This window comes from Columba livia, chromosome 1 (assembly GCF_036013475.1).
Source record: "Columba livia isolate bColLiv1 breed racing homer chromosome 1, bColLiv1.pat.W.v2, whole genome shotgun sequence".
Classification (NCBI taxonomy): domain Eukaryota; kingdom Metazoa; phylum Chordata; class Aves; order Columbiformes; family Columbidae; genus Columba; species Columba livia.
The window spans coordinates 147,946,051-147,972,732 of NC_088602.1; the positions used below are offsets into that span (position 1 = coordinate 147,946,051).

General features: G+C 41.3%; 1 protein-coding gene across 25 annotated transcripts in view; it reads right to left on the minus strand.

The window, feature by feature from the left end:
• The window catches only part of MICAL3 (microtubule associated monooxygenase, calponin and LIM domain containing 3), a 187,381-nt gene that overhangs the window by 13,039 nt on the left and 147,660 nt on the right, over positions 1–26,682 (minus strand). For 12 of the 25 annotated variants that reach the window (XM_065036621.1, XM_065036730.1, XM_065036593.1 and 9 more), the window contains 9 exons: positions 26,198–26,260; positions 22,702–22,791; positions 21,939–22,067; positions 21,443–21,534; positions 17,298–19,173; positions 16,297–16,388; positions 12,434–12,484; positions 10,469–10,576; positions 9,634–9,727 (listed from right to left, as the gene is read on the minus strand). In XM_065036621.1, coding sequence (XP_064892693.1) covers positions 9,634–9,727; positions 10,469–10,576; positions 12,434–12,484; positions 16,297–16,388; positions 17,298–19,173; positions 21,443–21,534; positions 21,939–22,067; positions 22,702–22,791; positions 26,198–26,260 — 2,595 coding nt within the window. Of the gene's footprint in view, positions 1–5,188; positions 5,240–9,633; positions 9,728–10,468; positions 10,577–12,433; positions 12,485–16,296; positions 16,389–17,297; positions 19,174–21,442; positions 21,535–21,938; positions 22,068–22,701; positions 22,792–26,197; positions 26,261–26,682 lie in introns of all 25 variants that reach the window. The other 13 variants (XM_065036645.1, XM_065036714.1, XM_065036684.1 and 10 more) reach the window with 5 other exon arrangements.

Consider the following 26,682-nt stretch of genomic DNA (forward strand, 5'->3'; position numbering starts at 1 on the left):
GAGCTATGATGATTTCTGAAAAGTGGTGAGCCACTGCAAATCAAAATGTCTTGAACAGATATAGCACAGTCCAAAGAGGATCACATGCTTTGCAAGCTTTGCATACAAAGACTTTGATTTCTGTATCACTGGCTAACCAGGGCAGTTTGGAAATCAGCAACACTGAGCAGGAGATCTAGCTCTGAAGCTAACCTCATTATGTTGGTACTTGACCTCATAAGCTAGGAGCATGTCACTTTAGATATTCTAATAAATTCCATCAATTTAGCAGGCAGATCAAGAGTTCTAATTTTAACTCAGTGCTTAAAATAAGGATCAGTCCAAAAGAGATCAAGACAAATTGTGCAGAGATCACAGGAAATACCCTCTTTCCCACCTTTTAAAAATCAGTTATGGTCAGAAATCAAAGTACTGAAAAATCACAAATTCCAACTATATGATTTAGTGAAGCTGTTCAACAGCAGCACTTCAAAAGAGCAAGAACACAGAAAGCCACTTCTTGAAGAACAGCACCCTCACAACTGTAGGTATTATAAAGCTGATGGCCAGGATTTTGACAACTATCCCATAAACGCATCACTTGGTGTGTCTGACTTCCCTGTTTACTAAAACTCTGTCAAAACTTAGATACTTTAGATACTTAGGTACTTTAGATTTCCTCTAAAGTACCATCACTAGAAGAAACCCGTGGAAAACTCATAGACGATTGAATTGTCATGCAAACTGAACCACACATTTATTCATCCAGCAGAAAAGAAAAAAAACCTGAACAACAGGTAGGGAGAGGAAAGAAAATTAGAGAAAGCAGTAGTTGGAGCAGAATACACACACAAATGAGTGCACAGAAGGCTTTGGCTTCTAGTAGACCTCACGGCACTTCAAAACACAGTGAGAATCAGTACACTGGCCCTGTCTCCCAAGGCTGTTAGTTTCTGTGTGCAGAAAGAAGCAGGTAAATAATATTTGTGCTTCCAGTACCTAACAAGTACTCTATACTTATCAAGTTCTGCTTATCAAGTGCTCTTTCCTGCTCCAAACTTACGGCAAAGAAAACATGTTACCAGTTCGCTTCAGTGTGAAAAGCAGCTGCAGACTGCAAAAACAATGTTTATCTTACAACTCCACTCGTCTTCCAGGAGAGATGTGTTCGCCAATCATCAAAAATAGGACTGTTCCCACTTGAGTATATCAGGCTCCAGCCCTGCAGAGTTAGATCTGCAGGACTTCAAAGGACATAGTTCAAGTATTTTAAATAAGTTAATAAAAAGTGAAGGTGTCGTAGGGTATGCTTTAAACAAAGTACAAAGAATAATTAAAAAAAAAAATGCAATTGCACCTTTTTCCCCCATTTACTTATGTTCATATGGCTCTTGTCAAGAAGGGAGAACATACATTTGAAATCAGCCCTATCAAACACACCAGCTCTGTTCCTTCCATCCCTCTTGCCTGTCCCAGCATAGCCCAGCTAAGAGCTGAGCAAGATGGGAGTGGGGGGCTCTTTCCTCAGTGATGCTCTCCTGCGTGCGAGGAAAAGGAAAGCACTCATTTGAACGCAGAGGGAACAACAGAGGTACTTTCCACGGGCAGATGAGGAGCAAACTGGGACAAGGAACTGATGTGGGTAAGGAGGAACTGAGGCTGGGACTAAGTAAGTAAGGAGACTAAGAATGCAGACTACTAAAGGAGAAGAAACAGAGAGAAAAAGGGAGAAGGGGTAAGGAATGAACGCAGAAGGCAGATTTGTGGAGAAGATATGACCTACAAATTTCCAGAGAAATAATGCTGGTTAGGAGAGGGGGCAGAGCCCAAACAAAGGCAGGGATTGAGACTGTGGGGACTGAGTCACTGAGGAACAGAGCAGGAGTGAAAGACTAGGAACAGCTAGTGGGGAGGAACAGGAGGTCTGAAGGGCAGAATACTAGGATTTGTTCGTCAAGAAGGTAGGATTAAAATTAAATGCCTGAGAAGCTGAAACTGAGACTAAGAATGAAAATGGAAGTGGGGTAAGGAGCTCTGGATGAAAAAAGACAGGATCAGGATAAGGACCATATAGTAAGAGGGAATTAAAGGGACAAAGAGTGTCTATCCACCAGACCACTTCCAGTGTCTGGCTCAGAATCCATGTCTTTAAGGCTCATCACTCCACAGCTGCCAGCAAACATCTGTGAAATCCAATCACTGTGTCCCATTTCCTCTCCAGGAAGATCTCCACAGGGGATGGCAACCTAGCAATTGCTACCAGTTATTCCGTAAGGGCAAGAGACAAAGCTCTTTGCAGTGGATCTAAAGGTTATAAATCTGTTGATATAACAACATAATACAAAATCTTAATTTCAGTTGACTTTGCAACCTCTGCAATGTTCTTTTAACACAACCACATATACGATATACACATAGGAATAATTACTCAGAATTGAAATGTGACCATCTGTAGCGAGAAATGAAACATCTGCTTTACAGCAACAGTACATGACATTTTACAACAGGAAGAGAGGATTATGGCATCTGAGCAGAGCAATGTGGGTAATTAAGATAGTAATGTGTAATCCTGCAAACTGGAACTTGACCAAGGATATCAGAAGTTACCACTCCCTTGCAGAAGTTGCTGCGCAATCTGTAACAACTAAATGAAACGCAACTCTCATTAGTGTAAAGAAAATCCAGAATAAATTAATGCCCTAATTATTCAAAAAGTTTTACCAACTTACAGATAACTTTTCAAAGTATTTTGCAATTTTGCTTATCATTCTAGTGACAGCATGACTCCAGGCTCACGCCTGTGCCTCAGAGACACAAGTTTCCAGTAGCATAATTAACTACACAGCCATCTTCGCTGCTTATAGTGCTCAGCAGGACCATGCAGCCACACGGCGCTCCAGGGATTTTAATGGCACTCCACCCAGCTGCAGCATCCTGTGCAGACATGTTCGTTCTGAAGCTGAGTTCTAAATCTGCCACTGGATAGTGACAAGGCTCATAAGAGCAATGTATCCCTTCTGGCTAAAGTGTTCTGGCAGCCCGAAAAGCAAATGTAAAGCAAATCACAGAGGCAACAAAACAATACTATAAAAGCCACATACTACAGGCAGGCAATATTGGCTCATTGCAGGTAAAGGGATACTGCCCAGGACAGTTTTTTAAAAATTTGTTTTGAAAAAGGTATTTTTGAGATGAGCAGAAACTTGATACTGTTTAAAAATATATCAACCATTTTTTAAAAATGTGAACATTGTCTCTGACTGTTGGAAATCCAAGTAACTGAGTCACCACATAAATAAAACCAACCTCTTACGGAAAATCAAAAATGACCACTGTGGGGTGACTGCCCAAGTTCAGAGAAATAGAAAAAGCAAACACGCAAAAAAAGATAAACAGTAAATTCAATTTTCAATTAAGATTTTCTGCAACACAATTATTTTTTAAGTGACAGTGTCCCTTTAAGTAAAGATTATTTTGCTTTTCTTAAAGCCACTATTAGTGATTTGGATGGGATTGCTGGGTCTACAGAGGCATTAGGAGGAGAAGCAGGAGGAGGGAGAGGTGTAGTGGAAATAGCATTAAATAGGGATAAGGGTCTGTTAAGTGTAATTCAGCATCAACCCTTTTACAGCTCCTACTCTACACACATACACGTATGGGCCAGACCTGATGGACATCACTAGGAAGAGGGTTTAAAAGTCTCTCTGCAGAAGATACCCCAGGAAGAATGCCAAAGGGACTCAACAGTGAATGATGCACAGGGCTAGCAGAGGACTATCACATCAGAATTAGCACAGGGGAACCAGGCAACAAATTAATTCTATGAAGGAGAGAAGTTTTCCATTTTGAAACTTGATTTTAGGTGGATATTCTGAACTCAGGTGCATGTTCTTCAATAAAAGCCTATTGTGCCAGGACAATTTGGAGTCTTTCTCAGCAGAGAGCTACAGACAGACACTCTGTAGGAGAACCTCCCTCTTGAGAAAAAGTGACAGGTAAAAGCCTGGGCAAGATGATGTCTGAAGGATCAAATGCAGAACTCAATGAAATCAGGGGAAGGCTTCTAGTGATGTGTCTTCGGTCAGGCCTAGGACATATGGATCTTCCACTCTGCGGAGCTGGACTGTAATGCACGCCCTCAACAAAATCACAGCTTAGATCAAGCAACTTTATTTTCTTAAAGACAAATGAAATGAGACTCTCAGATGAGAAGACAACCAAGTGGAGTATGGATCTGCTGACAGATGTGTTCATTTTGTAACAGAGTGATTAAAATAGCAAAGGGAATGTTAATCTTCAAGATGGGCAAATGCTAAACAAATGCCATTTGGAACCCCAAAGTTATCCACCTACTAAGGGATTCAGCAAGAAACAGTAGTTACAGAAATGCAGAACCACGTTGCAGAGTAATGACCAGATTATAATTGCTTGTGAAAAAAAGAGCTAAACACTATAACATGTGCTTAGCACTAAATGAGATATTACAAAAAATAACAAAACCAAAACAACAACAACAACAGAAAAACCCAACTCAAAACCTAGCAAGAAGCTTATTAGCTGTGTAATAATGCAAACTGGGCTGACTGGAAAATCTAACAGCAGATTCCAGCAAAAATGACTGGAACTCTTAACAGAAGATTCTCTCCCAACCTTACTGTAAGACAAAACAAGAAAGAAGGAAGTATCTGTAATCTACATTTTTTTTCCCAAGTCCCTTGAGGGAGCACTTTGTTTTTGTTAGATCATCAACACACTCTGGCTTTTTTGGAAGAAGTAAACAAGCCACAGGAGGGGAAGAGGGAGGCAATGGCATGACTAATCCTCTTGAGAGCTGGTTAGTTCTGCCGTCCCCTTCATGTTAAAATATTTTCCTAAGGAGGATTTTGATGGTAGAGCTGGACTTCGCAGAGAAGCAAAAAACAGAACAGCCCTCCACTGCTAGCAAGGGAAGGTGGCTAGAGTGAAACCCGTAAGTAAATTTGGAAATAACCAGCACTGTGGAAAATAGAAGAGGGAGCCTCACACGTGGTTTGCGGAGCCTGCCAGGATCTCTTCTTCCTGAGCTGGAAAAGGGGTTCTGCTATAGCCAGACATGTGCAAGGGCTGTTTCTTCTTGTTTGTGAGCCAAGGATGGGAGAAGTAGGTGAAGGGAGGGGTGGGGAGGAGTGTCAGCAGGGTTAGTGTCAGCAGGAGGTTCAGCTATACATACCACCCAGATGCAAGTCGATGAGGTCACTGTAATAAGACTCTCCCCAATAGTCTACAACAAGGAATTGGTGGAGACAGAGTTATTGCATCAGATATCCACCCTAGCCCCACACAATCAAAGCAATATATGAGAAAGAGACATAGACAGAAACAAAACAAAAAAAAAAGCAAACAAGAAACATGCAGCTATACATGTGGGCACATATATACATATATATAAAAATAACATGTCTCTTTCTCTGTATATATACATATATGTACACACACACAACTATATCACAAACATATATATTGGGAAGATTAGAAAATTCCCAGCAGGCAGGCAAGGACTTCCAAGGGAAAAAAAAACAAAATTAAGAAGTCTGCACAGAGACACTTCACCTATTTCAGTCTGCACCAGTACCTGGCACTGACGTCTTCCCTGTTCTTGCTGAGAAAAGCAGAACTAATCTTGTTGCTGCCATGCTGAGCAATATGTCAGAAGGAAACAGTGTCACTTCTTAGGTCAGCTTCAGGGAAGGTGCAAAGGTTGATTTCTTGGAGGAGAGTCAGTGGAGGATGCATGCATATGGTGTATCGGTGGAAGGCACTGACACGAATGGCACTACAGCAAAGTGTAGGGAACGTGCGGGAAAGTGTGGGTACGTGTGTTTCTGCTAATGCAGTATCAACGCCAGAAAAGAACCCGCACAGACAGGAACGTGCAGAAGAGACATGTACATCCACAGCTGCTAGAGACAGGTACACCACGAGTCCAGCGCTGTGTCGTGTCTCTGTGGGGAAGGGACAGATGGGAGTCCTGAGAGCACTGTTTCTCTCTGCATATTATTCTCTGGATGTAAAGAGGTGGCTCTTAAATTTTTCAGTGTTGATCTGCCAGTAGGAGACGTTTTCCCAGCTCTTAAAAACGACTATCAAAGTTTATGCTAGAGGATGATAAGGTGGGGGGAAAGGTTCCAGGGATTTCTGATTTGACATATTTTTAAGTTAATAAGTGAAAAAATGAAACATCCACACAGGAAATCAAAGTCATAAAAGTATGTCCAAACAGGCGAATGCACTATAATATGAAGCACTGTTACATTAATAGCAATCCCATTCAAGGTGTCTCTTGGGACACCACAGAAAAATGGGAAAATTCTTCATTGAGATTATGTTTTACCTTTGCAGTGAAATACCATGATGCAAAAAAAAGGAGATGAGGTGGGGGGAAAGGAAGAAAAGGGATAACTAGACCACCTGTATATAACAAACTTGACATCTGAAATAGAGCCTACGTTGTCACCTGAAATAGAGCTTACATGCCAAATCTTTCATTCTTGTTACGAATGCAACTATCAAAGCCTGAGATTTTCAAAGATAATCACAGAGAATATATTAAGGCAATTAAGTAATCACAGGGTGTGAGATCATTTTCTGAATCAAAATTGAAATGTTAGATTGAGCATTCAGCTTTTAAAAGAATAAAAGACCAACCGAGCCTTGCCTGAGGCTGAGACATTTTAAAAAAGGAAAAGACAAGGAGGTAGCCAAGAGGGTGCAATTATTTTGTCAAAATTAAAGTTAACAATGACCTCCAAAATGTTTCTGAGTCTGATTGATTGAATAGATGGTATCATCATATAAACATTCCAACTTGAAAACTATCAGATAATGACTGAAATTCCCAGAAAGAACACTGAGGTATGTGCACTTATTGCTAGGATCTAAATTAACTGTAATCTCTCAGGAAGATAGCAGGGCATCACCTTGAAGAATTTATTGACAGTCTTCTTGATACAAGTCACTTGGCAAGAAGATATTAAAGATGAAATGGGAAACAGAAGCAAAATTATTCTAAGTAAACAAATTCTTACCTATAGTACTGGTTTTTGTTCTTACCAGTCTAACTGAAAAACACTTTTTTCTAAAAATGGAAAGAGGTCCAGAGGTCAGAGATCTGAGGAATTAAAGTTCTTGGAAGACCTCTACAAAAGCAAAATCTGAAATTCTTCACAACCAGGAAAGATGACTAACAGACAACATGCTAAAATGCGATAAATGACATAGAGATGTAGTTCAGATGGTCTTGTGAGTCTTTTTCTACAACAGAAAAAGAAAATAATCATTACAAAGTAAAGAATTCTGTTTCCTCCGTCAGGATTTTCATGTATTTAGTAGCAGGAAACTACTATTATACTATCTAAAACTTCATATTTAAATGCCTAAGTCAGCAAGTGATTTGTTCTTTCCCTACAGAGGGGGAAGCTGAATAATCCCCTCATTATGGAGCCTAATATGTTACTTCAGTCCTGCATCACAATCCTTCTCTATTTATGTGGACATGGTATGTGCACAGGAGGCACACCTCCCACCCTCCCTCATTTCTTCCCCTTGTACAAGCTTATTAAAAGGAAAAGATATTTTTGTTTCAGGTGACAACACCACTTTACAGACCGTGCTTCCCTAGTTTAACTTTTGGTTACATGGTTTCATTAGTGGAGGGGCCCCTCAGAGACAAGAGCATGACATCAAATGACAAGAAAATTATACTGGACTCCTGAATAACGAATGGATATTTGAGGCAGAAATTATTTGTACATATGGAATTTGATGTCTCGGATTTTAAAAAATAAGAAGAAATTCAGTTATTTTATTGAAAACATACGTAAAATGTCCATGCAAGTGTGGCTAGAGAGGTGAAGGATGGAATTCATACTCTTGTGTTTCAGTCAACACAGGTTAGAACATGCTTCCCCTTGTTCCCACCCTCCCACCCCCCAACATAATGTGTTTCTTGTTAATCCCTGAAATCACTTGAAGAGGTGAGGCTGGTGAATTCTTTATGACAGAGTTACACTTCTGTAACTATAACATATGATCTGTTGATAGAAATACGTTGCAAGAACAAAGCATACCCTAGAGACTTCCTGAAGAAAAGATACTCACTTTGTAAAGAAAGAGTGACCAACAATTTCGTAATTCTGCTAGGAAATTCACAAATATGCAAGCTCATCTAAGATTCCATTTTGGGAGAACTGGGAATAAGAAACTAGTTTAATTCTGCAGTTGTTCACGTAAAATAGCAATTCTTACTCTTGGTCATGTTCTCTGCATGTTTTTTAGGCATTTTTCCATCATTTTTCAATGAGAGAACTTCATATCATAAAAAATGTTCTCTCTTGTGCTGACACGTCTTACGTGAAAGTCATTTAGCAGCTGAATAAACAAGACTGACTTCCAGATGAAAGGAAGAAAAAGGAAAAGAACAATTAGAAATGAGAGAGGTGGTTTTACTAAGTGCAGTAACTGGCAGGGCAGAGAACAGAGCAGGCCCACACAGAAATACACAGTGTAAGGAAGGAGGCGCAACCACAAAGAGGTTTTTGCACAAGGCTAATTTTTGAACCAACAAATGAAAACGCCAGTCAGATCACAAAACCAAAGTCCTCGAGATTGGTCTCCACACTTGTAGTACCTATTTGCTTTGGTAACCAATCAGTCCTGCCCTCACGGAGCATCAAACGTACCTAACCCAGGCTAAGCAGTAATTGGTCACAACAAACTTTTCCTCTGGTGACCTTCACTGCTTAATCAAGTTCCATCTTCGCAGGCAGAGCGATCGCTCCTCAATCCAAGCAACAAACCAAAATATTTTCCAAGCACCTGTCCAACTATGACCATTTCCGATCTCTGATTTTTGTAATCAGGGACATAATCCTGGGCCTGTCAGGTATACACACACTGCATTTGCCTGTTGGATATTTGACTCCTTGCAATCAAGGATTATTTTTTCCAGAACATTATGCTACTATCAGAATTATCTGAAACAAGTACTCCTCCACTCTTGCGCTTTGCCAGGTCAGATGATATTCATTTAATTTAATTTCAAGTACACATAACTTTCCTTTAACAGCTTGACATGGATACCTTTCAGAACACGTGTGCATTTCTGTTCTGCACAACTTTCTTGGAAGTAGCCAGTGTGCTGGGCTGTGCAGTGAGGAAGATGTTCTGTGATGGTCCCTTGCAAGGACACTACCTTGATAATCCGACACAATAGAGAAAGCACACACAGTTTCACAATTACTTCCTTAACACACAGACAGAGTTCTCTTACTGCGGCAGTTTTTTGTGAATTGCAGCTAGGAAACCCCTGCAATTTTCTAGCTGTAATATCCAGTTATGTGCAAAAGTGGTCAGTCACCATTATTCATAGTTTGAGGATTATCTCCTAAGCCTGAGGCAAAGACAACTGAACTGAGTCTCTGCCATAGGGAAGTCCCAGTATTAGAAGAAACACAGGAACCACTCAAAAAGATAGTAGGAAAGGGAGAATGGATTCACATTGGACTCTGTTTCTAGGCTCTAATAGTCTAACTGACTCTAAAATCCAAGCAGCTATGGACTACTGCACAGGCACTTGATAAGAACACATTAAAAAGCAAACCAAGTTTTGATGGATACCTGCTTCTCCCCGAAGGGCCTTCTCCACAGCAACCCCTCTCTCCTCAAGTTGCCTCTGCTTCTCTTCCACTTGTTCAAGCTGCCGCTGGATGATCTGTTCAGAGAAGAATGGAGGAGAACCTCACCAACAGCAATTCGCCTGCTCTGTCTGCAGCACTCATCCAGCACTAAATGACTTCAGTCAAATCAGCCTTTTGAAAAACAAGTATCTATATTCAACAATACACTGCTTCAAAATCGAGCATCACAGCCCCCCCAGTGACAACATCCTTCCCACCCCCCTGCCTTCTATCCCTTGTTTTTGCAGGCACCGTGATACTCCCCTTTTTGCTACAACTCCAATCACCTTCGTAAATGCTGAAGTGAAAGGTGATGCTATTCAGTCACCTGAGCCTGTACTTTGAGTTTTAAACAAATCCCATCACCTATAGATGATGCCAGCAGTTTTCCAACAGGTTCTCTGGTAATGAAAGGTTAATTTGGCAACACTTCACCCAGCAGCACAATCTAGCAAAGCAATGACAGGTGCATCTTCATTATCTGACTATCGCTGTTCCATTCAGTGCACAATGCTTCACTCTTCTGCAGCTAGAAAGGTGTTACAGTCATTATTTTTCTCACTCGAAAACTGTCATGATAGGTTTCAGCCGTTCTCCCCACATCTGTGACACAATATAAAATTTGAAAAGAGGGAGTAGGAGCACAGACAACCATGTAGGAACAGAGGGAAGTTGTGTCTCTGGATCCTCTTCTGACACGCACAGAGGAATGTCAGGATCGTGGTGCTTTCACATAGTTAACGATCTGCCATGACAAGAAGACTGTGAGACAGTACCTGAGCTCTGTGTAACCTCTTTAGCTCCTCTTGTTTGGCTTGTCTACGGGCAGCCTTCTGTACTCGCCGGGTCAGCTTGGCATTCAGTTCCTCTTCTGTATAGGCTCTCTAAAAGAAGGTAAAACAGGAGTAGATTTCATTTGGATGCTCAGAAGTATGGGGGGAGGGATGACCATCTTCTCCTCCAGAATCTCAGAAGGGAGGTATTTTGTCTTTGCCATGGCCGTGTCAAAAGTCAAGCTTCTGTAGGCAAAGGTGTTCACAGTGCAGTGAGCAACAATTTCAGGGTCAAATCAGGAGTGAAGAAGCATAAAAGCCAACTGCAAAGCTGTGATTTTATATAATGTCCCACCCCATCTTCCACTGCTATATGAAACCTCTCTCCAAAGATCAAATAAAATCTATATCCTATTTCTCAACAGATTTAGCCAAATGGATTTAGTTAAATCAATGAGTACCACATAGAGGGGTAACCTTGATTTCATTTTAAAAGAGGGTAAATGCATATCTACATTAATAGATACAGCAGTATAAGCAAAGAAATTATTATAGACTAGGGTCATTTTATTGGTATTCCCCTTTCTCTATTTTGTTCTGGAGCAAGAACATCCATAGTTGGCTGTTACACTGGTATAATCGGTAGAGACTACCTGTGTAAGTTTCTGCAACTTTTCTATGAATCAAGAAGGCAAAAAGACATTTGAAAGCAGAATGACACTCTGGTGTGAGATGGGAAATCCCATCTCAAGAGCAACCCCACAAAACCGGCTGGTGTAAAACAGAGCAAGCAACTACAACTAGAATATTGCAACACCAGAAGCCATCCAAAAGGAGAAAGGCTATGTTTATAGAAATAGAAACGTATTTCCTCCTCTTATTTTCTTTCAGTGAAACTAGTTTTAAAACAAGTAAGTCTTTTTAACATTTTTGAAATGGGGTTTAATATCTTATCACGTATACTAGTTGGTTGTATTGTAGTCTAGGAAGGCTTCCTCTCATAGACTGTTAAGTGTGCCGAAGAAACTTCACAAAGGTATTAAATGAACTACAGTGAAGAAGAGAACTCTCTTCCCATATACATGTATGTAGGCTTTAAGGGACAGCTGTGAACAAATCTTCTACTTCTGGAAAGAGATCTTCTCCATGGTCAGTCAGCTTCAAGGACAAAATGTTAAGACAGACCACTCTGAAATCTACTTTATCTAGTTATTGTACTGCCACATTGGTCAGTCTACCTCTTGTTTATTGTTCTTGGTAGAAGAGAGTTTAAGGTAATATCACATCTCTGTTAAAAATCCCTCAGATAGGTGGCTAGCAAGCACCATTGTTAAAGTTCTAAGAAGTAAACACCTTACTCTTTCTTTTTTTTTCTTCCTTTTTTAGCACAAAATCCACAATTACACCCAAAACAGAAGGCAAAGTGATAAAGCGTGTGACTTTCCTATCCCATGTAACACTGTTGTGATGGTGAAGACAGGACAATTAGAATTTCAGAAACCAGCAACATTCCTGAAATAGAAATGCAACTTCTGGCTTTATTTTAGCTTGACACAGTTTCACTACAAATTCAGTGAACTCAGCAACTTTGAAGGATGCTGATTAAAATGTGACAATTCACTTGAACTCGTATTCTCAGTATTAAAAAAAACAATAATATGCGTACATATTAAATTGCCTTGAAAATCAATTTGTTCTGAAGCTTAAAGATCATTCACATCACTGTACAGAAATGCACTGCTGTGCACTGATAGCCACATGCATTCTAACCAGACAATGTGGAGCTTAACGCATTTTTGGTCGACAACCTCTACAAAGAATTTGCTGCCCATGTCTGCTAACATCTCACGCATGCACAGTCAACGTTTGTGATGTTAGTGCACATGTGATGGGTAGCTATGGATAAAATGGGTTAATACAGGGACATGCAATGCAACAATGGCCAACTAGTGGGAATGGAGATACTACCTTTGACGAATATGATCTCTTGAATGCCAAGGCGTGTGGTACATAAATCGACTTTAAAGGGGGAATGGTAAAGGAAAAAAAATAAAAAACATACAAAATGAAGCAAAATCAGTTCAACATTGAAAACAGATGCACATTAATAAAACAAAGCTGGTTTTAAATGAAACATAAAACTGTGCAAATGCTGAACAATGACCCAGACTGGTGAAGCACAATGGAACGTCTGTCTGCAAAACCAAGTTTCTAGCACTCTCCTGAAGGCAAATGGCTTTGGCGGCCTCTTTGAAGATACAGTCAACTTGGCCTTTACCTACCTATGGTTTTAAACTTCACTGAGCAAGTACATGTATACACACATACAAAATTCCGGTTTAGGATTTGGATTAATGGCTTATTCGGAGGCATGTTTGGTCTGAACCGGCTCAGCGAACCACATATTACTCTGTCACACAACTCTCCGTTTACAATCTGATTTACAACATCTCCTAGGAGTTGTGTTTATTTAATGAGTTTAAACTGTCTCTACTTCATAGAAATGATCATTTGCACTTAACTAACATCATAAATCTTTCTCACTGCTTTGTGACAGGAGAAACACCAGAGGAGTTCAGAGCGGGTGATGTGCCCTACAGTAATGGAATCTCCCTGTCTAAAAAGAGAGCCTCCAGAGAGCTGGAGGAGATAAAATTATGATTAAAAAAGGGATGAGGAGAAAAGGGATGAGGAGAAAAGGGATGAGGAGAAAAGGGATGAGGAGAAAAGGGATGAGGAGAAAAGGGATGAGGAGAAACGGGATGAGGAGAAACGGGATGAGGAGAAACGGGATGAGGAGAAACGGGATGAGGAGAAACGGGATGAGGAGAAAAGGGATGAGGAGAAAAGGGATGAGGAGAAAAGGGATGAGGAGAAAAGGGATGAGGAGAAAAGGGATGAGGAGAAAAGGATTGAGGAGAAAAGGATTGAGGAGAAAAGGATTGAGGAGAAAAGGATTGAGGAGAAAAGGATTGAGGAGAAAAGGATTGAGGAGAAAAGGATTGAGGAGAAAAGGATTGAGGAGAAAAGGATTGAGGAGAAAAGGAGAAGGAAAGGAAGGACAAATCACTACCTTCTCTATCCAGGGACATTCTGCATTACCTTGTACCTGAAAGTAAGGAAAGTAAACTAAAGTGTTTATTATAAGAGATGTAAATTTCAGAGGCCATTGTGCCATTCTGGGCAAACAGCCAGCATTTTGCATTTTCACATTCAATTAAGTAAACACAGTGACAAACGAAAAGCCACAGAACAGCTTCAGGATGTATGCAAACTTCAGTATAAAGCAAGCTACCTGCCATTGTAAAACGCACATCTAATCACAATACCACAGTAGTACAGGAACAACAACAAAAACACTCACAATGACACACACCTATAAGCATGAGGCCCACAGGGCATTTACATTAGGAATTCTTTACAAGATACTTCTCTTGAAACTACGTTAAACAACACTGAATTAATACACCGCTGATGACAAAGAATAGGCTAAACAGAGCAAGCTGTCTGGGAAGCAAGCTCACTACAGTTACCAAAAAAGCAGCACGAGCAGAATGTCAGTTGAGAGAGGGGTTCACATAAAAGTTATGTAGCACACAGGAAGTCAACTCTTGCTTACAGTAAGGAGCACGTAGTTTGCAACTTAATAAACACAACCCCCATCCCAAATCAGCACAAAGTCAGTTTTGACATCTCGAAGTTCAGCTATATTTCTTTTGACAGCAAAGCAGTTCAGTATTTGCATGTACGTTCTACATCCTTGGACAGGATGCGATAAAACTAGGTAAGTGGAGTTCTCAGATTCATTTCCTCTAAATAAATTAATTCTCAAAACTACTCTTTAGAAAATAGGTAGATGCTGACAAAGAAATTCTTAATGTAACTTCAGCAACAGCAAAATGGAGAAAATGAGACACCACCACTGTACCCTTGACAGAGCTGGTGAGACGTTTTCAGTATTAGGATTCCAGACATCTGTCACTGTCACCTGTCCCCTCCAATGCTCAGTGATGAGCTATTCTAAATCAAAGTAGTTTAGCACAGAAACAAAAAAAGTGACCATCCAGGCGCATCTGAAAACAAGCGTGGACCTAACTGAAGCCCTCCTTCCTCCTGAAGGAGCTTAAAAAGGCAGAGCAGTAACTCTGTAACTCTTATCTGAACCCCCTGTATTGCATTTCTGCCCTCTGCTAGCCACAGGTACCTCGTTCTTCTGCATCTCTTGGAAAATGCAGAATTTCTCATGAAACACCTTGAGGGCATGCAAGGAGGAATGGGAGGGAGAGAGAAAAAAAGGGAATAAAATAAAACCAAAATAATCTTCCTCTTCGAAAAGATCTAGATCAAGTAGGGAGAGAAATTAAAAGAGAGAAGTAAAATGCAGAAAATTCCTACTTCATCAACTCCTTCCACCATCCTTAAATTCAATAGTTATTCTATTTTTTTTTCCACTACATATATATATATAGAAGGCATTTCCTGTGACACTTTAATCTGCAGTACTTCCACAGCTTTGGCATCTGAGCCAAGTATCAACTAGATCCTGCCATAGGAGAGCGATTTGGGCACACTGGATGACAGGTTTGAGACAGGAGACACAGACCACTGGTGTCTGTGATCACTACCCTCTCAGACGGCCTCTTCTTCCCACGTGTGTTTAACATGTGGAGCCACCAGTAAGGGGCAGTGGGAACACATGTTTTTTCATTCTTCAGTACCAGAAGGGCCTTAGTGGTCTGTAGGGTCAATGATCTCTCTACTTATTCCTCCAATCCAAACAGAGCTTAGAAGCCCTCAGGAATGAAAGAAGGGCTCTTCCCCATTCCAATGATTGAGCTGTTCCTTATATTTTTCACTTATTTTTGCAGTAAGTGCCATACTAATATTGAAATATTTTAAAAGCAACTAACTTTGGCACTTGGCTCTCACCATATATTTTCCACATTTAAATATGTGCAAATAAACTAAATGTATTTTTCTCTCTGGGCTTTTATGGAGACTCACTGGGAGAGACCAGACCACACTGGAATGAGAACACCAGGCTAACAACAACCCCAATCTACTGGCATTTCATTTGGGGTTCACTACTATGGATTTCAGCTTCACAGCTGTTATCTGCACACACAGACATATGGAAATACTCAGCAACAACCAAGAAGTCCTCGAAGAAAACAGGGTCAAAACGGAAGGAATGTTTCATCTTTTCCCCAAAAAGAGAAGTTACTGATTCAGACTGTACACATTCTCTTCTCCCAGTAAAAATAAGCAAACCTGCATGAGCTGCAAAACTGCAACCTGCAGTTACCTCTTAGTTGAAGATCTGGCTTCACTATGTTCTTGATGTATGCAAAAGTACATTCCTGTCTGTAGTTTGCTTGGAATTCTACCACTTCAATCTATCAAAGAGGCTGGTAAAACAATATCCTAAAATCGGACCCTGACAAAAAGTGAGAACTATCCCATTGTTATCTTTTTGCCAATACCATTAGAGCAAGTGAAATTTACTCTTCTGGCATTAAATGTCTGTTTTCTGTAGATCATTGGCATGCTCACAACTGGGACAAGATTCACTATTCTGACTGTGATATTTGTTGTAATGTAACGTCACAGGCAGACAACTGATCCTTCATATAATAACAGTGGGGAGTAGCTTGCAATTATGAAAACAACTTATTTCAGACAGAACAGTCAGCCAACTTACAGGAAAGCCTGTTCCATGAAAGAACTAGTAAAAACAACAAAATTAATCATCCACATTTCTGATGTGGTTCTCTGTGCCTGTGATCTGCATGATGCTAGAACCACCTAAAACGAATTGCCCATCTGCCTACCTGCTTGGATTTCTGGGAGGAACGTTCCAGAATATCATCACTGGAGAGGTCAGAGTCCTCTGAGAAACTCAGGTGTTGACGGAGTTGCAAATCTGAGAAGCCGGGAATAAAACAGGGAAGTTAGAGAAGTGTTAACTATTCTTTCTGTAAACATTTCAGAACTCAGGTGATAAGTTGTTTGATTGGACTTCAAAAACACTTAGTCCTTACATGCCAGTCTCAGATGCTTCACCTGGAATTAGAGTGATCAGAGAAGCATCACTTCACAAAATGATCAGTAGTAGTTAGAAGCTTCATTCCAAGAGAGCATCACTTTCCACAAACATTGTTAAAAACAATGGTCATGACTCTCCCTTTGTACTGTATCAATGCTCTTACAAGAGATACAGCAGATGACAGCAGCTGGCACTGTTTTGGCTACTTGTGCAAGGCCAGAGAAATGTAACATGCTCACTTGCAATCACATTTATGGCTGATTTATTTAGTTTCACAAGTTGCTATTAAACATCTCTGCCTGCTCTTGCTGGCATGTGAGAGATTTAAATGAGGCCACAGAAACCGCACTTCGCAGACCAGCAGACAGTTGCCAGATCACTGAGAACACAGGAATGACTGCGTTTCTGCAGTATCCTGCATGCATGGAGCCAGGTTGAAAGAAAGAAAACAGACCGCCCAAGGAAAATATGAGGATCAGATTTAAAACAGAGATGAAATGTCACAAACAACTGATTCCAGCAAATAGTGCTTATTTCTCAAATCAGTCTAAGGCAGAAAGCAGATGTGCCTTGTACATATAAAGAGTGAGGCATCTACTTAAGGATCCATTCTTTCAGTGGCATATCAACTAATTCTGTCAATACACAAACATACAATTCTGGCACTTACCCTGATCTGCCCATTTACTCAGCACTGTAGCTGAATGACAAAGCAAGCCAAACTTACTTGCAAGGACACCTAGCTGCAGGAAAATTACCCAGTGCAGCAGCACACATCTATTGTACCTGCAGCTGTAATCAACGGAGAAGCCTTGTGCTTGCCAGAATCCACAGTGGCACTACTGGAGGGAGTACTTGGGCAGGATTTGTCATCAGTCTTCTTCTTCTTGTCCTTCTTATACCCAGAGAAAACAGACTTCCATAATGATTTAGGCTTTGTTCCTTCCTCTGTCCCACCACTAGATTTGTCAGAAAGTCTGCTGTCATTTTTGGATTTCTTCTCCTTCTTGTTTTTACGAGGGGAGAAAAGAGAAGTTCTTTTCTTACTCTTCCCACTGGAGCCTTCTGAAGAGGTGACAGACCCTTCAGGTCCAGCTACATCAGCAGCAGGAGTTGAGAACTTCTCACTAGCAGCTTCATGCTTTAGTGTGGATCCCTCTGCTAGTTTCAAGGCCAAATGCTTTGGAGAGTCATAAAACAACTCTTTGGTCTTCAAGGGCATAGAAGATGCCTTTCGTGCCCTCGTGGTCCCAGCAGCAGCAGCTGCAGCCATCTCCATATCTTTCATCTTATACAACTGCTTAGCCATGGCATCACGCAGTGCTTGGCTCTTGACAGACTTCTCTCTGGCTCTCATTCGTTCTTCAGCAAGCTCCTTCGCCTCCACAGAAATTTCAGGCAACACTCTCTTCTTTTGGTTAACCTCTCCTTCCATTGAGGGTGGACCGCCATTTTCTTTGACCAAGGGCAAAAGAAGTGGTTTCTCTGGCCTTGGCCTACTGGTAGGAGGTGTAAAGAACTTCTCATGAAGGCTTGAATCTTCTGTCCTGTCATCATACGTGTCCTCTACATCATCAGCAAAAGGAATCTCATCCACACTCTCTGCAAAAGACTTCCGCACATCATCTTTTTTGGCCTGGGTTGACTCCTTGGCAGCAGAGGTCAGCTCACGGCGTGAGGGAGCAGGTGGTGTTGATGCTGGTGTTGGAGGTGACCTGGCTTGAACCTCGTTCTGCCAGACTGCTTGATGCCTCTTTCTACGCAAAGTGGCTGGTTCTTCATTCTGAGGAGGCGGTGGTGGTGGACTTGATGGAGGAGTAAGCATGGTAGAGTCAGAAGTGTTGAAGCTCTGGCTAGCCATAGTTCTCATGTTAGACGAGCTCTCCTGAAGGCCAAGTCCAGAACTGCTGGATACATCTCCCCTTATTTCACTGGAACTCTTTAGCTCTTTTTCTGATGGAGATTTTGGAGTGAGCAGAGAAATCTGCTCGTTTTCTAACTTGGACAGTCCTTGTCTTCTTGGGGCAGGCTGGGGTTTCACGAGGTGAACCCTTTCATCCCCTGAAATGTTCTCGCTATTAAAAGCCTTTAGAGGAGTTGTCTCAAGGGCAGATACAGTGAAGTTCGTCTCTGAGCGTCTGTTTCTGTCTACTGGGGTGAGTCCTAAGCTCCTCCGGATTTCAGCACTCTTCATCCAGAACTCTTCTACAAGATTACTCCGTTTCAGGGCTTCTTCTGCAGTAGTAGGGCTCCCCAGTTTTTCCACCTCACTATCCTGGCCCCTAAGGACCAGTTTGGCTAAAGGAGTAGACGTTAAGGCTGGGACAGGTTGGAAACACACTGGAGGCTCTGCTGGGGATGGAATGGATGTTTCAGCAGAAGGCAAAGGCTGGGAACAGATAGGTGTTTGAGCAGATGTTGGGGATGAAGCCAATGGTGATGCTGCTGGCTGAGACTCTGCTAGCGATGTAGGTACAATGGCTTCTGGTGATGCAGATGGCTGGGATAACACAGGAGAGAGCGGCACCAAAGGGCTCTTAACTTTCCTGTCTTGAGGAGTTTCATCCTTTGGTCCTTCCTCAAGAAGGAAAGGCTCAGGAAAAAAGCGTGTCTCTGGAGATTTTATTGCACGGAGTACTCCAGCCAGTGGATCTTTTACATCCTACAAAAAATAAAAAAGGAAATATTAATAGTCACTGAGCACATTAGAATACTGTGTTTTTTTGTTTTTTGTTTTTTGTTTTTTTTTTTTTCTTTTAACGAAGTCAGCAATAAGGAAACCATCCAATCATCAAGACTAAAACAACCCACATGTAGCACCCCATTCACAGGTCTGGAACACCACTTAGGATTTTTCATCAGGTATGGTTCAGTTTTCTGTCCCATTGGATAAACCGTCCTTTGTAGATGACAAAGCATATTTAATTTTTGGTAGAAAAACCACTAAACTGAATTCCAGAAACCTGTTTCTATACTTTCCTGCTCTCCCTTTGAATTTCTATCTCTGTATAGAGATATATAGATATATAGAGATATAGAGACCACAATGGAGGTCCCTTATCTTGGACAGATTTGACGCAAGTCTCTCCAGTTCTCATCAAGAAAGCATTTTCTGCTGGAAGGAGCTGCTGACACTCTCCAGGGCAGAGAGGCCCTGAAGAGGGATCTGGACAAACTGGAGAACTGGGCAATCACCAACAGCATGAATTTCAACATGGGCAAGTGCTGGATTTTGCACCTGGGACACAGCAGCCCTGGCTGTACATACAGACTGGGGGACAAGATGCTGGAGAGCAGCTCCACAGAAAGGGATCTTGGTGTTCTGGTTGATGGCAAGTTGAACATGAGCCAACAGTGCCCTGGCAGCCAAGAGGGCCACTCCTGTCCTGGGTGCATCCAGCACAGCATTGTCAGCCGGGCAGGGAGGTGATTGTCCCGCTCTGCTCTGCACTGGTGCGGCCTCACCTGGAGCACGGGGTGCAGGTCTGGGCATCACAGGATAAAAAGGATATAAAGCTACTGGAGAGTGTCCAGAGGAGGGCTATGAAGTTGGTGAAGGGTTTGGAGGGGAAGCCGTATGAGAAGCGGCTGAAGTCACTTGGTTTGTTCAGCCTGGAGAAGGCTGAAAAGAGACCTCATGGCAGCTACAGCTTCCTCACAAGGGGAGGAGGTGCTGATCTCCTCTCTCTGGTGACTAATGACAGAACCTGAGGGAATGTCAGGAAGATGTGCCAGGGGAGGTTTAGATTGGATATTAAGAAAAGGTTCTTCACCCAGGGGGTGCTGGAGCACTGGAACAGGCTCCCCAGGGAGGTGTCATGCCCCAAGCCTGACAGTGTTCAAGAAGCATTTGGACAAACGTCCTCAGACACATGGTGTGAACTGTGGAGCTGTCATATGCAGGAACAGGAGTTGGACTTGGTGATCGCTGGGGGTCCCTTACAACTCAGGATGTTCTGTGATTCTATGATCTTTTGCACCAGTTTTCTTTTGAATGTAGACAGTCTGGTTTAACTTGCACATGACCATTAGAGCATGAACCTCTCTATCTGTGTGCTTGTATGACACACATTAAACACACAAGTCTTGAGTACTGCATTTAGGCACTGTCCTGATATAAACAATAACTATGTCTAACAGAATCATTAGATGGTCCTAAAAAGAAAACCCCTTAACTTTAATAGGAAGCAAATGTCATCAACTGCTGTCAGCAAACCAGTCTTATCCCATAACGTGTTCATTGTAAAAGTAAACTGGTTCATAACAAAACTCTCTGGGATAAAGTCTAATCTTTTAGCAACTCCTTAAAAACAAACACTTGAGAGGGAAAACTTTGAACTGAACATTTTAAGGGTCATGTACTTCTCGCTCTTACACACCAGTAGCTGGAAACACCACAGTGTGCTTGCATGCTGACTCCAGGCCTGACAATAGGACAGTACATCAATTATGTCTCACTTCCTTTAGCTGAACTACGTTGTTACTCTGGAATAAATAAACACTGCTTTGGTTATTACTAACTAATACAAATATAATTTTGAATTGCAACTGTACAGAATCTGGTTTTGGTACAGAAAAGATAGTCAAACCAGGATAAACAGGAAACACCTTACTTATGGCTCCCATCATGCATTATAGATATCTCTCATTAACTGCACATTGAAATTAAAATATCCTATGTAATAGTTTTTGAGGCTTTGTGATGGGAACTTGTGTGACTGTGAGAGAGTCACTACACTCCCAAGACAGGAAAGATGGTACATTATTTCTTAAGTCTAAATGAAGTCAGATCTCATGAAGATCAACATAAATTATAGAGACAGAGAAAAAAAGGAAGCCAACTGCTGTCAGTCCTTCATAGTTTATCCAGCAACCTGCTCTATTGAAAGTACAGGTAGTGAATGGAAAACTTCAAAGGTTCCCCTTCTTACCTCTGCTTGTTTTGCTTTGGGACTCTCAGCTGGAGACAGGGGAAGAACACTTTCGCTAGACAACTGAATAGGGATGGATGGCTTGCACGGACCTAAGGAAAGCAAAAATGTTGCCAAAACACATGAGACCATTAACTTTCTATTTTTTTTTATGTTACACACAGCAAGTAGTGATGAATTTCTTGGCTTTTTACAAAGTCTAGATTGGACATCTTGGAACACAGATAAAAAAATTTAAATCTCAAAAATGGTACAAGCTTTTTAACGTTAAAACTTGCATAAGAAAAAGCAGTTAGATGGGTTCTCAGGCTTTAGGAAGCTGTAACTAATGGATTCAGAACATTCTTCTCAAAATGTTAATGCAAGCACATACCTTGCCACTGAGAACAACAAGATGGTTCAAATCCAAGAGACTGTCTTCTCTTAAATCTAATAAATGTATAGACTGCCTCAAATGCAATTACAATCATTCAAACACTGGTGGCAAAGCTATTACCTTCTGTCACATTGCAAGAAGCACCTTCTGCTCCTTCATCTTCTTCATCCTCAGAGACTTTTAGATCTGGCTCTTCCATGCGACCTTGATGTAAGCGAAACTCTGCTTCTGCATCAGATGGGATGTCGTCTGATCCCACATGGGGTGGGAGGAAAAGAACAAGAAATCTTGGCTACAAGTCCATCAGGACATCTGTTTATCATTTAAAAATATTTCATAATCCTTCCTTTCTCTTCACATGGTGCTAATTGCTTTCACAACCTGAATACTTAAATGTTTCACTCCTTTTTGTGTGTGCTAATTAGAATAATTTAAACAGTAAATGATGGACTATTAGTACAAATAACTAAATCAGTAACTGAAGTCATACCTTACTGGTTTTCTGGAAATGTTTCAATGTTTTCTGGCACATGCAGTTCATTTTACACTAGCAAGGGAAGATTTTTGGAATAATATTGTGGACTTTTCACAAATTTACTTCTATTTCAGTTATTCAGCAGGATTCGTACTGAATACGGACACAAGACCAAACCCTCTAGTTAGTAAATGGTGAGAGGACACAAGAAATTTATTCTACAACCCATGGCATTGAGGTTCTTCTGTTTCTTTTTGTCCTTCACTCCTGGCTCCCTCTTAAGTATTTGAAACAAACCCCTACATCACTAAAAACCACATCAGGTTTAAGTACCCTCATCCGAAGTATTTTCTGCCAATACAATTCTGTTCAATTAAAAGGTTTAAATGGTGCACAGTGGCTCCCTACCGTCATCCAGCTCTGCACCCGTGTCTCCCTCTTCACCAGCCTGCCCCTCTGTGTCTGCAGGCTCTGTGCCCAGCTCGTCCTCACATGGAGCTAGAATATATTCAAATATTGAGAAAGAAAAAAAAAATCGAAAAAAACACTATACAGTGAAAAGGTTCTACATTGAACTGTAACAACAGCTTATAGTGGAGATATTTATTAATCGCTGCTGAAACAAGAAATCCTGAAATGTGTCAGCTGGAAAGGCATCTAGGGTGAAATGATACATCAAAAGTCTGTCAAATCAAGGAATGCCTGCCCTTGGCGAGTCTCCAAGGCACTTGCAGTGAAAGCAGACGGGGATTTTTTGAGCAACAGGCCTTGTGAAGAATTAAACAAGAAGGGGACTTCTGGACACCAAACCAGAACAAAGTTTACTCTTCTTCCAGGAAGATTATTTTTTCTTTACCACACCAGAACACTTACCACCACTTTTATAGCATATGTGTATGAGGCAAAAATTGAAACCTTACGATGTACCACAACTGTTCATCTTGAAAATGAAACAGGTTTTTGAGGATGTAAGTCAGAGACAATGTCCAGCTCCAGGATGGATCATTATTATATTTGGAAACTGTTTAAACCTGTGCAGCTACAGCAGTCCTTAATAAAAAGGTCTAAGAAACCTGACATGCTTTACAAGTAACTAGGACACAAATTAACGGATACTTTTAAGTAAATAAAAAGATATATTAAAAACTATCTTTTCTGTTACAGATCATAATTTGATTTGCTGGATCAAAATAAAGAAAAGATTATTGAATTTATAACTCTGAAAAGAGCATTTGACATTACTCCTTATGAGAGCATTTAATTTAGGAGGAGAGACAAGACCAAACTGTGTGGTATAAATTTCATTATTAAATGACATTTTAAAAGAAAGAAAAACTAAACCTTATGACACCTTGTCCCATTTCTAGTGCTTTGGATTATTTGCCTATTTTTTTGTTGTTAAGCATTTTCATAGGACATAATTTAAATACAAGAAACAAAGCAAGCACTTTCAGCTTTTCTTCCACAGTGGAGTTAATCAACTACATTTTTAGATTTGTGCAGTGCGTTAGCATCAATTCACATTCAACAACATGCGGGCATTTAACTCTGTTGTATATCCTACTGCAAATGTGTACACAGTCAGCGTGTATCATTATGCACAAAGTTTGCTAATTATATACATAGGATATGGTCCTATAATGATGACAACGGATATATTTGTAAGCTTCTTGGTTGCACCTATACCAGTAAACCAAGCGGTGCAAGCCTCTGGACTTAAATGCATACAGTGTCACACTGTCATATTGAAGAGGGCTTTGGGAAGGCTCCTGGCACGACTCCCAGCAGTTAATTCCAACGGTTGGGCTGGAGGTTGTTTCCAATAGACCAGGGGTGTCAAACTCATTTTCAGCGGAGGCCACACCAGCCTCGCGGCTGCCTTCAAAGGGCCGAATCTGATGTTAGGGCTGTATAAATGGTCTTACTCCTACATTTATACAGTCCTAACATCAGATTCAATCCTCTGAAGGCAGCCGAGAGGCTGATGTGGCCCCCGCTGAAAATGAGTTCGACATCCCTGCAACAGGCAGTCTGAACTCAGTCGCCCAGTTTTGGACAGCTAAAAAATTCAGCCATATGGGAGCGAATGGTGCCAGCCAGCTTTCTCCTGACTCAGGGCGTAGCCCCTGATTCCTTCCGGTTGACTAGTGATGATGTGGCTTTTGGAACCATTTATATGCTAATGTTGCTAATTAAGAAAATCTCAAAACCAAATCAATCCTCCCTAAAATTGAGGTCTTGCAGCCCCTCCTCTTTCTCTAATACAGGTTTTTGCTTATTTTAAAACACGGCCTTCAGCGGGTGGTTTGTCTTCTTCCTTCGATTTGAGAATTTATCTTTTTCCATGCTCTTCTCCTCTGCCATATTAAGACAGACAAACATATGGGCTAGTTTATTTTCTGTCAGCTACTGTGAAAAGGAAGTTACATTTATGTGTGATAAAGCACTGGCCTATTCCCTTACGTCAGAGGCTTATAAAATGCAGAATCTTACAGATATCAGGCGTAGGAGACTGAATCATGTGGCAAAGGCTGGACTGCCCACAGGGGGCATTTACAAACCTACTGAATAAATGCAAGCTGTGTTCCAACCTTATTGCTGCTTAGGTATGCAGTAGGTTATGTCATTTTGGAAAAATTAACATCATGGATGGTTTTATGGTAGCAGCAGATGTGAGTAATCTTAATCAAAACTTGCAAAAATGTCACTCTGATGTAAGGAATATCAGATACCACTACATTTATGTGTCTTTCGATCCAGAAGCCATGAACTGGTATGACACACATAGGGAGTGTCAGAGAGAGAGGAGAAAATCAACTCTTAAATAGGTTGGTACACAAAATTCAACAGGAAATTACAGATGCACAAATAAGTAACAACTTGGTGCAAGGGCGGATCTCATTTTGAGGGACATGAAGAGCTTGCAGGTGGCTGGTTATATTATACATATACTGTGCATATACGTATATGCAGCTAGGATAAGGAGCAAGAGGCCAAAAGCTGTCACACAATAACTCAGAAGCTACACACTACAGCAGCCAGAAACTGGGATCAGCACTTGGTTCACAGCAGCTAGCAGCTGTGAGCAGACTGCCTTGTGTGCAGACGTCTTGGAAACGCTGCTGCCTCGCCAAAGCAGCAGCAGAAGCAAAGTTTTATAGGCAAGCTAGCTCTTCTGCTGTGCCAAAGCAACCTAGCTGTAGATCAACTACCTAGCCACGAGCTGCTGCTGTTCCGCTGACTTAAATACCTTCACCGCTTTCCACAAATTTACTCCCTTATTCTAAACCCAGAATCTTCATGCTCATCAGTTTTGTAATGGAGCTTACAGGACCATATAAAAAAAAGCAGCTGAGGCTTTCCTAAATAACGTGAACCCCAAGTCAAAGGAGACACAACAGCCGTCGCTATTCTTAAGGATTACAGTTTCAACCTTATTCATCTTTCTTGTTTTCTACACCAGATAACTAGAGTTCGCAGTGGCTACAGAGAACTGCAATTGCTTTAAGAACACTTTGTCACTTGATCTTCCAACTGTGAGAAAGCCCCTTGTTCTTTTAGTCAAGGAACTAAGGGAAGTATAACAGGTCCAAATCTTCAGCTTACAAAGCAAGTCGAAACACTCAACTAAACTGCTCCTTCTACTTTATTGCACCCAAGATAACCTCTCTGTTTGGCCTGCCTTCAGAAGGGTTACAACAAATGTCGAATTCATGCAAGAACGGACTGTCTGAGCAAGGCGAGCATGCACACTGCCCCTTCCTCCCTCCCTCCACGTCCAGTCATGCAGTAGCGACAGGGCTGTAAGTTCCAGGGTTAAAGTACCAGCTCAGCTGCTGAAGGCATGAAGAAGAGACGGGCAGGGTTATTGTGCATTGGAATACATAGAACATCACCAAACTACCTCCAGGGACCGTCTCCAGCCACGCCTGTACCGCCTCATGGCGTACGGAGGGAAGGTCGGATGCTGAATTTAAAAAACAATAAATTGTAAGAGATCAAAATTAGACCATCAGTAAGCGTCTAAAACAGAAGAGTGTCAAAGGGAAATTTTTCAGTAGCAAATACAGGAATAAAAGATGTTAAACAACCAATTCCAGACTTGGGATTTAAATTAAGATAACACACAAATGTCAGGAGCATAATCTTCCTTTAAGATCTGCAGTGTTAGAGGAAATACAGACAGCACAGTGAGAAAAACACCACATCTGACCAGTGGATTGCTGCTGCAGTGCTCCACTTGAAACTCTGCAGAGCAGGGAAACTAAGAGATGAAAGAGCTGAGCAACAAGAGAGGGGTGGTCATAACAGGCACCCCAGAACCTGTTCTGTCCAGCTGTGAACAGCAGCAGATGAAAAAGAGTACCTGAAACAGAATGAGAGGGGCTT